Source organism: Hipposideros armiger, unplaced genomic scaffold (genome assembly GCF_001890085.2).
Source record: "Hipposideros armiger isolate ML-2016 unplaced genomic scaffold, ASM189008v1 scaffold_182, whole genome shotgun sequence".
Classification (NCBI taxonomy): Eukaryota; Metazoa; Chordata; class Mammalia; order Chiroptera; family Hipposideridae; genus Hipposideros; species Hipposideros armiger.
This window is the reverse complement of record NW_017731532.1, coordinates 610,249-620,967: the sequence shown is the minus strand read 5'-3', so window position 1 is coordinate 620,967 and position 10,719 is coordinate 610,249. Positions and strand designations below refer to the sequence as shown.

The 10,719-nt window shown below is 43.3% G+C and overlaps 1 protein-coding gene across 1 annotated transcript in view; it reads left to right on the top strand.

The window, feature by feature from the left end:
- The first annotated feature begins 7,606 nt into the window (after nt 1-7,606).
- Nucleotides 7,607-10,719, top strand: part of ACOT12 (acyl-CoA thioesterase 12) — a 46,331-nt gene continuing 43,218 nt past the window's right edge. Inside the window, exon 1 of the mRNA XM_019652584.1 lies at nt 7,607-8,006. Within this exon, the coding sequence (XP_019508129.1) occupies nt 7,795-8,006 (212 nt within the window). The 5' untranslated portion in view covers nt 7,607-7,794. The remainder of the gene's footprint in view (nt 8,007-10,719) is intronic.

Sequence of the window (10,719 nt, the reverse complement as noted above, 5' to 3'; positions counted from 1 at the left end):
TATCTGCATTATGGAAAAAGATTTTCTTTTCAAATGCTTTATGCTGATCATTGGGAGGTTATTACAAACATTAATATTATTTTATCTAAATAAAATTGCCAATGGCCAGGGTGGTTAGTACCTTGGGTATGTGAATCAAAAGGCAGAGATACTTAGGAACTCAGATTTGATTACTAATTAGGTGGGCAACTTGGGGTAGATTCCTGAACTTCAGTTTTGTCACCCAAAAATTGTAATTATAGTGGCCAACCTCATGCAGAATCTCTGTGGATAAATTAATGAGTCTAAAGCCCCTCAGGATAATGTGACACTATATAAAGTTGGGTTACTTTCTTAGTGTCCCGTAGGGACAGGAGCTGACCTGGATCTCTTCGATGCCGCCTCGTGTGCCCCTCAGAACCCATGTAAGCCATGTGCAGGTGAACCCGGTGGCACCGGCCAGCTGTCTGATTGGAGGACACACTGATGACTTGTAGGTGTTTACATCTCTAGTACAGTCAGCTGCGTGGCTGACACACGGCTTTCAAAATTGCCGTATAAAAAAACTATTTCCAGTGTAATGTTGCCTTTATTAGGATACCACAAATGGTGTAAGTAAACATCATGAAAGTATATCACCTATCTGAGAAAAATGATTTAAAATAAAAGTGGATGTTATGAGCTAGATCACTCACCTGATATGAGCTAAAAAATGAGCAGCACTGAAGTCACTCACAGATTGAAAAAATAATGAACATTTTCATAGGAAATAAAAGAAAAATAAAAGCCTGCCAGCAATTGTATAAGCATGGGGGTGGGGGTGGTATCAGTTAGAAATCTTTTGGTTATACATAACAGATAATCAAACTCAAATGGTCTTAAAGCAGAAAAAGTGTGGGGGTGGGGTGGGGTAAGGGAGACTTCTTTGTTCACGTAACCAGAAAGTTCCAAAGCAAAGTTTCAGGTGAGGCTTGATCCAGCAGCTCAACAATATCACTCAGGACTTTTCTTTCCCCATAGTCTTCCCCATGGATGAATGCCCTCATATGAGTCATTAGTAATTTTTAAAATTTGTCTAGCTTCCACTTTCCACTCCTAATCAGAATTCACTTTCCTTTTGGGGAATAACTTCCCCCTCACTGTGTTTAATCTTTGTGAGAAGATCATTCCAGCCACGTATCTCATCTCTACTGAAACTGAGAGACACAGATTTTGTCCTTCCTTTCCCCAGCCTGAGGGTCACGGGAAGACATATTACTTAAGCTTGGGTAGATAGATGTTCTCTCCTGGGAGTTTTGATCTTGACCAAGTTGCCCAAGGAAAGAAGTAGCATGGACAACCCCATACCAGAATCTTCTGTAAGCACCATTTGCGTGCTTCCCAGGCCTGCAGCATAGCCTTCGCTCCTGCCCACTGTCAAGCCTGGTTTTCATATCAGGTTAATTCTGGGAGCCCCAAAGCATTCCCCTTTGCTTAGGATGCTTAGGTTCTGCTTCTTGATTGACAGAGTGATGAAGGTTTTCTGGGGATGACCGTGTGGAGAAGAGCCTCCCTTCTCCATGTCCCCATGGCGTTGTGTACCGTATCTTTTGATATGCCCTTGTCCCATTACACTGTGATCTGCCCACTGCCTTCCCCGCCAGACTATGAGTTCGCCTTGCCTTATGCTTAGCCCAGTGTCTGGTCAATATTAGGCATTCAAAATAATCTGTGTTGAATGAATGGATTAATTGATGAATGAATCTCTTTGAAAAGAAAAGACATGTTTGTATTAAACAACTCTAAAACGTAAGACAGTATATTATCAAGCACAAACCACAAGGGTTCTTTACAAAGTGTCAAACTGCCAGAAAGAATATTTTTAGGCTGTTTTATGAGGAGTTATCACCTTCGAGGATCTATATACCTGTCAGGACTAATCTTGTTTCATCCGTGAAATGTAATCTGGGAGTTTCTTTAGGGCAGATTGATGCCTGTCTAATAGGGATAAATATTATCCACTTGCCACCAGGAAATGCCTCTGATGTGTAGGTGCATGCCTCTGCCTAAATGAAATAAAGAATATCCAGGTAGGTTTTACCTTGCTGGTACCACCTCCAGGAACCACGCCCTAGCTGAGGACTCCACGGTGTGAGGATATGCTGTGTCCCTCGGGGCACAGCCCTGCTCAGTGGGGGCCCGCACCTGTTGCTCTCCCACGAGAGGCCTATGCCCTTCTCTCATGGGGGCACAGTCTGGGCCTCGCTGAGGGGTCACAGCTAAGTCCAGCACTGCCATGGGTGGGTCCACGCTTCTCCCAGGATGGGCAGGGCAGTGTGGTGGGCATCAGGGCGCTCAGGAAGGGGGGTGGGAAGAGCTTATCCCCAGGCAGGGACTTCCTCTTCCTGTCCCCTTTGCCCTTCCTTACCCTTGTCTTTCTGAGCAATGCAGGACTAAGGCCATTAGGGAAGGTGGACCAAGGTGTGTGTGCCTGGGGGAAGGGGGGAGGATGCCCCAGCAGGAGGCACCACCGACTGGGGAGATCAGCTCCAGGACACAGACCTGCTGGGTGCCCACTGCTAGGGGCCAAAGCCTCAGCCAAGGGTGCCCAGGCGGTGGAAGTTTGGGTACACATGGGGGACTGATCAGGTAAAGCAATCCACTAAGCATGATGTAAGCCAGTCTTCTCCTTGTCAGGAAATGGAGTTAGAACTTTGGGGAAGGAGAAACAAAATGAACCCTGCAGTGGTAGATGGGAACTGATGTATCAGTCTGAATTCGTGGTTTTATAGATAGCGTATTAGTTTCCTAGAGTCGATATAACAAATTACCACTAACCAGGTGGCTTAAAACAACAGACATTTATTCTCTCCCATTTCTGGAGGCCAGAGGTCCAGGGTGTGGGCAGGGACACACTCTGTCCACAGGCTCCGGGGAGAGCCTTCCCTCCGCCTCCCACTTCTGGTGGCTCCCTGTGTTCCTTAGCCTGTGACCACAGCACTCCAGTCTCTGCCTCCTCCTCTTCTCTATGTGTCTGTGAGGATAAATGTGGTTAGGATTAAGGTGCACCTGGGTAATCCAGGATAAGCTTCTCCCCTCAGGCCCTTAATCACACTCTTTGCCATATAAGGTAATATTCATTCATATGTTCTGGTAGTTAGGATGTCTGGTTCCAGGAATGGAGAAGGAAAAAAATACAAGATGAGCCTGAAACATTTGGCTGCACTGGGAGATCCGGAATTACAAAAGAATGACAGGGACATGTCAAGAGGACACAGAAGTCAGCTCCTTCTGACCCAACTGGGGACAATTTGAGCATCAAAATGAATAATGATAATAACAAAGGCTAGTCCATTGAATAAAATGTGAGTCCATATTTATAAAAATAAATTAACCAATAATCAAAAGTTTAATGAGGCATAAGATATTTACATAGTTTCAAAGTACTACCTCCATACAAAATTTGTCTTATTTACAAAGGGGAAATTTGCAGGAGAAAAGCCAGGAGACACCACTTTAATCAAATGACCAAAATGAACATCATCCAAAATGGGACAGATTAAAATTGTGCACCACCTGATAACATGCACGAAGAAGAATGCAGCATTACTCCTTGATACCCCTGCCAAAGATGCAGAAACTTGATCTAGCTATGAGGAGAGAACACACAAACCCAAATTGCCATTCTACAAAAATAACTGGCCTGTAACCTTCAATAGTGGCAAGGTCATGAAAGTGAAGACTTTCACTTGCTCCAGGCTGACAAAGACAGGAGAGAGGGAGGGAAGGGGCGGGGGAGAAGGGAGAGAGGAAGGAAGGGGGAAACAAAGAAAACTACAGGCCAGTATCTCTCAAAGATACAAATGTAAAACTCCGTAAGAAAACATTAGCAAATAGAATTCAGCAATATATAAAAAGGATTATATACCATGGCCAAGAGGGGTTTATTCCAGTGATGCAAGACTGGTTGAATATTTGAAAACAGTCAATGTACTTCAACATATTGACAAGTAGCAGTGGCAGCGGCCAGGGGCCTCCACCGAGCAATGTCTGGCACCAAGGTGGGACCAAGCAAACCTTGAAAAGTGAAAAAATCGGACTCTATACACATGGCTTTTGTTCAAACAAAATAGGGCTTCACTCTACATGCACTAGGTGACTCCTAGGTTGTACACCTAACGCTTGTCTGTCTGAGAGCTGGGACCACTGGAAGCACAGGGACAAACAGGAGAAAGGTTGGCTGGAGGCTCCGAGTGCTGAATGGGAGGAGTTCAAGTCCGTGAGGTCAGAGGGTTTCTGAGAGTAAATTCCAGGAGCAAAGGAGGGCAAGAGACCCTGGCAGCAAGTCCGCAACCAAAATATAAGAAAGCCAATTTGGGAATGTTTGCTTAGTAACTCTGTTATTTAAACTTTGAACCACATCCTCATAAATTTGAATTTGAAAACACTGACCTGACACCTTTGATAAACTATACCAAAGGTGGAGATCGATTCTGAAAGCTAATAAAGTTCATCTCTGAATGAAATACTTTGAATTACCAAACCCTCTGCCTGGGCTTCATTTCCTAAAACGAAAAGGCTCCCAGCTGCCTCTGATGTTCAGCACAGTGTAAGTATCCTGGCTCTGTGCCCTGTCTGCATCCCCTCGGCACTCACCACCCTGGTGTCCATCACAAGCTCCGACTAAAGTGAAACTCTGCCTGAGAGCCTGCTCCCAACCTGCAGTCAGCTAAGGGCGGAGAGTTAATGCTTCCAGAAGCAGCCCTTAATCAATGAAGGATGGGAGTAGGAGGATAAAAACCCCAGCTTCCCTGTCTCTGAGACGGATAACTCGGGCTGTTCTTCACAAACTTTAACGTGCTCATGACTCACTGGGAATCTTAATGAAATGCAGATGCTCGTACAAGCAGGTCTGGCTGGGGCCTGAGATCTGCATTTCTAACAAGCTGCCAGGTGAAGCTGATGCTGCCGGTCTGGGGACTGACTGCACTTTAATTCCCCTACAAGTGCTTTCTGCAGTTTCCTCACAAATAAACTGCTTACTCTTAAATTCGTGTTGGAGGGTCTGTTTCAGGAGGAAGCAGTTTTTTTCTCTTGTCTGATATTTCATGCTCCTTGTTCTCGGTTTTCTCAAACCCTGAGAAGCTACCTTGCAATGTGCCCCAGGGCAAACATTTAATTTCCTCATCTCCGGAATGAGGGGGTTAGACTTGTATAGTTTCCTTCCCACTCCAACATACTAAAGATGTTCTAATTAGCATATTTTCCGCACTCTTCCCAATCAGCTTTCCTGCTTTTGTGCATGACCTTTTAAAATCAAGCTGGCTTCACATTCTGCTGGTCTTCAAAAGATGCCTCTAAACAGAAATGTAAAATGAAAGCCTTTTCTTCAAACATAATAGCAAAAATCCTTGACAGATAAAGGATATAGCAAATGTTCACACATGCGGATGACATTTTCATTGTGCAAGAGAAAACGAGACCATTCAGAAAAACATAAGAATCGTAGTTTTAGGCTGAGGCTATTAAAATGAACATCAGTGTGAAACTAACAAAAGATATGAACCCATAATCGAAAGACATCTAAATAGGATTTAATACATATAAGAAAACACAATGGTGAGTTTATACACTATGTGTGCTTTTTGATCAAACATCCCTAGACATACAGATACAGATACAAGCTGTCCCCTTCCAGATAATCACTTTGGAAACCTAACTTCTCACATCTATGCTTAAAACATTTTCAAAATTCCTCAAGTTTACAAGAAACCAAGTATATGATCATATTAACACTTTAGTCACCGTTTTTTTTTACCCAAAATAATACAACCCAGCCTAAACACAAACTCTATTTCCATTAACTTAATAAATTTCCTAAAATATTTATAAATGAAATTCATGCATGTAACCCTCAGTTGCTGAGTAACAAAAAAATCCCCAAATCACAGTGACATACAACAGTAAGTAGTTATTTCTCATTTACAAGTTTGCAAGTTTGCAGGTTGGCTAGAATGGCTTGGCAATATGTGAATTCAGTCTGGCACCCCAATGCTGATGTGGCAGCTACTCAGGCTTGTAATCTTCTCATGGCAGGGGTCAGATAGGAAGGTCTAGGTCTTGGAACTGCTACACTGTTACCTCCCCACATTCCATTTCTAAGCAGGTCAGGTGGCCAAGCACAACATCCATAAGTGCTTCCCAGGAAGTTATCAGTAGATGGAGTGATATCTGATGAACAATAATCTAATCTGCCAAATGGCATCAATGACTCTAGAAGCATTTTCCAAAGAGGGGTGCCAAAAGTGATGTGAGTAATAACATTGTCATTAAGTATATAAATACATCAGAGGACAATCTTGGAGGCATAAGTTTTAATTTGTTGGTTTACAAAAGTTATTTTTGTGCTTTTTATAAAAAGTCAAATTTCATGCTTGCCTAGCTGAATGCATTCAATTCTTATTTATGCTTATACTGGATGGAAACCTATCCAGAGTGCATCCTGAAGGTTATCAAGTCCATGTTTCCTTAGCTCTTCTCTTTCATAAAAAATCTTTAAAGAAGAAGCAAAATTACCAGAATCTCCATTCTGATGTCTCCAGGCTGGGGCTTGGCAGGCCATCTGCACAGGGATGAAAAAGCACCGCCAATTTGTTGGAGTCAGTTAGGTTTTGTGGTCAGCTGCTTTGGACAGTCGGAGCCCTGAGTTAAGCCAGGCCCTCTCTACCTTAGCTGCTCTGGCTAAGTCAGTTGTATGCCTGGCACATTGCTTCAGCTCTCCGGGCTTCCATTCTTCACTCATAAATGCTCTCTCAGGTGCAACAGTCCCTAACAATACAGCATCTATGAATCTATTATATGCTGGAGGTTTTCTGGTGTCACCTTTCCTTAATGAAAACTGCTTTGCAAAGTCACTGATTTCAGCTCTAGAAAGTGTAGCAGCTTTTTTCTGTTAAAGGCGGAGAATAAAAACTCATTTAATGTTCTAGAGTTTGCCTCTCCTAAAGAAGAGAGTCTCTTGGGATTTGCTGGGATCATTAGTAATGAGGTGACAGTTTCTAATCTTAAATTCTCTAGAATAAAACCAAAAGGTTGCTTTGTCGGGTGACTCTGATATGCCTGTAAACATCAGTTTTGTTTTGTTTTGTTTTGTTTTGGTTTGGTTTGTTTTGGTTTATTTGGCAGCGGTGGTAATTTCATAACAAAATAATCAACAACATAGGGTTCTTTGGAGCCATTATATCTTAAGAAACAGAAGGTGGATTTTCAAACTAAGGTTTAAGGAGTGGATGCCCACTCTATCTGGCAGTTCACAGCCAGGAAAAAAGAAAAACAACAACAAACTGTCAAACTCTAAAATTTGTCAAGCTCTAAAATCAGCTTCTAAAGCTAAATAAAGGTCTACATTCTTTGGACAGCATTTAACTAATCAATCCTTCATTCCCCCTCACCTGTCAAGTTCTTCAGTCCGCACTAATTTGCTTACCAAGCACCTACGTCATCTTAGGCAGGCACATGCTGTATGTGTTTCATTTATTATCTCACTTAATTCTCCGCGTAGCCACTGAGTTAAGTACTGCTGACCCTCCCTTTTCGGGTGAGAAACGGGATTGATCCCAGCTTTGCCAACCTTGGTTGCCCCAGATTTGGCTTTTTCTGAAACAGAAGCGCGTTCACCTTCGCCCTGCTCGCGGTATTTCCGGGGCGATATTCCCAGCACCTGGATCTCACCTCCCAGTGCACCGCTCGGCCCCGGGAGGCCGGCAGGGAGCGGGATCCGGGCCCGGCGCGGACCAGGCGCCCTTGGCCGAGGGGCTTCTCAGTCTCGGCGCAGCCATGGAGCAGCCGGCGGCGGGCGAAGTGCACATGAGCCAGGCCATCCAGCCGGCGCACGCCAACTCCCGCGGCGAGCTGAGCGCAGGGCAGCTGCTCAAGTGGATCGACGCCACCGCCTGCCTGGCGGGTAAGGACGCGGCGGCCGGGGAGGCGGGGAGGGGGCTCGAAGGGGGCACAGAATCGGGGAGGGCCGGGTGCCTGCGGTCCGGAATGTGGGGGCCTGAATGGTCCGGGATGGCAGGGGTGTCTGGAAACTAGGAGCCTTGCTGGAATGGGGGGATGTGGGACGGTGGGGGCTCGGGATGGCGGGGTCGGGACTAGGGAGGATCCGGGAAGACAACACCCCCCCCCCCCCCGTGCGGTAAAGGACGCCTGGTTCCTCAGTCTCGACACGCCAGAACCAGGACCTGGGACAAGAGAGAGGAAGATAATTTCGAGTTGTGAGCCCCGTGCAATCGGGACCGTAATGATTGAGCTAGTTTATCCAACACTGGGAGTGACGAGACTAGTGGTCCTCAAACGCTTTAATCTTAGGATTCCTTTACCCCATTCAATAAATGAAGACCCCAGAGAGCTTCTGTGTATGTGGGTTGTTTCTTATCCATATTTACCATTATGGAACTTTAAAAAAAATGATTTACTTAAAAAGAATCAACCCATTACATATTTTTATTGAAAAAGAACTGTATTTCCAACAATAACCAAAATGTACTTAGAAGAGTGGTATTGGCTTATATTTCTGCGAATCACTCTAATGTCTGGTTTAATAGACGACTATTCACTTCTCCTATCTGCTTCTGCATTTGGTCTGTTGCCTAGCATACCCTTATTTAGTCTCTGCTCAGGAGCTGTACACCTGCTTTTCTTTTCGCCATCATGCTCTTCTCTTGGTCCTTTGAATGCATCACATCTCAGCTTAAATACCATTCCCCAGTATTTTCCAACCACCTGTTTACATTTGCACCCTTTGTCACCTTCATCACAATGCCCTTTCCAACTTCATACCACTTAGCACAATCTGTAATTACTTTGTGTATTAATTTGTTCACCTCTTTATCTTCCACCTGGCCATTTGCATGCAAACTAAAGCTAGTTCTCCTGTGCTTAGTAAGCACTAAATGAAAACCACCTGATTACATGGATGGGTAGATGGATGGGGCCAAAACTTGAAACCTCATTTCTAAAAAGAATCCAGGCTTTGCATAAGACACTTAGTAGACTCAGCAAATGTACATTTTAAAGTAAGATATGTTAAGATAAAATATTAGCGCTGGAAGGAGCTTGAAAGATCATGTATTTCGGGACTCTTTACGGAGGACAAAAGCAAAGCTCAGATGATTACAGAACTCTGATTTTCGCAGTGAGCATTAATAGAGTTTCTAATCCCCTGTGTGTGTTAACCACCTGCAAAATTCTGATGCCAATCTGTTTGTTGATAAGTCTGTTTAGTTTCTGTCTTAATAGTTTTTATCAGGATTTGAGGTGGATTATAATAACATAATGGTAACATGAATATAAAATTAATCCACATATTGGAGAAACAAGTATAGAAGTCATTGAGGTTATTAAAAATAATGATGCCTATTGCCAAGAAAACTGAATACCTTATGTGAATATTGAAGTGACTTTTAAAGTTACCTCATTTAGTATCTCTGTCCTGTAGTGGAGAAACAATTGCCCTGCTGCAATTGTCATAAAAAATTTCTATGGTTTTACATCTGTGGAAACTCAGAGCATAGAATGGTTCAATTAATAGCCAATTATTCTGGACCTTAATACTTATATTACTAATAATACCATATTAAATAAGACTTTATGATAAAGTTGGCTTGGAAGCATGAATAATGCCTGCATTAAACACTCCATGGTGAGAAGAGGCACCACATAAGCAAAGGGACATTATTTAGCCAAGGTATAACTGAATTTGTGGCTTTATGTTACACAATAGGAGTAATACAAAACTGGTTCTTCTGGTGTTTTTCCCAACCCAGGTTCCTTATTTACCAGCATTACTGTGATAAATAATTATCACAATCATGGTTCCAAAGCACTTCCATGATCTCCAGACATTGCTAGATTCCAAATTACCTTCTCAGTATTTAAGGAAAGATTAAGTCCAATCACTGTCATTTTGGCATTGGACCCCATTTCTGTCAGTGGCCCACTATACTTTTAGTCACTGAAACCTAGGAGCTTGAAGCCATTCCTGAATCATTTTCCAACCTCCATATCCATTTCTTCTTTCGAAACACCCCAGACTCACATTTCCTTCTGATTTCACTGGTGAATCTTTTCCAGGGTTCACTCTCTCAGGAATGTCACCCAGTTCATCCAATTATGCAAGTAAAAAAATCGAGGAGTTTCCCCTCCTTGATACCGCTCTCTACCTTGCTTACCCGCTCCACATATTCAATCAATGAACCAAGCCCTATCAATGTTACCTTAAAGAAATCTCTCAAACCCAAGCACTTCGCTATACCTCCACGGTCATCACCTAGTCCAAGCCACCTAGGTCTGGTTGCTTAGTTACCCTCATAAAATCCATGTTTTCCTCAGAGCACTTAATTCATTTTGCTATTATTTATTCATTTAATTAATCCCTCTCTCTTCCACTGGACTCCATGAGAACACGGATCATGGCTGTTTTGTATTTTCTGCACCTTACATAGAGGCTGGCATAGCACAGCTGTTCAAACAATATTAAAGGAATGAATGAGTGGAAGTATCACCATTTTTTATCCTCCTTCATCTCATACCTGGGTCAGAATCACTTATCGAGTCTGCTATTGTTCTTCAGCATCTCTGGTTTTCTCCAGGGAATCAAAAGTAGCTTTAGGTGGAATTGTAATAGATAAGCATGATATCTGGGGTGGGAGGGCAATAGATGGGGGGAGGGGGGTTGTTACCTGGTGAGGGTGAAAAAGG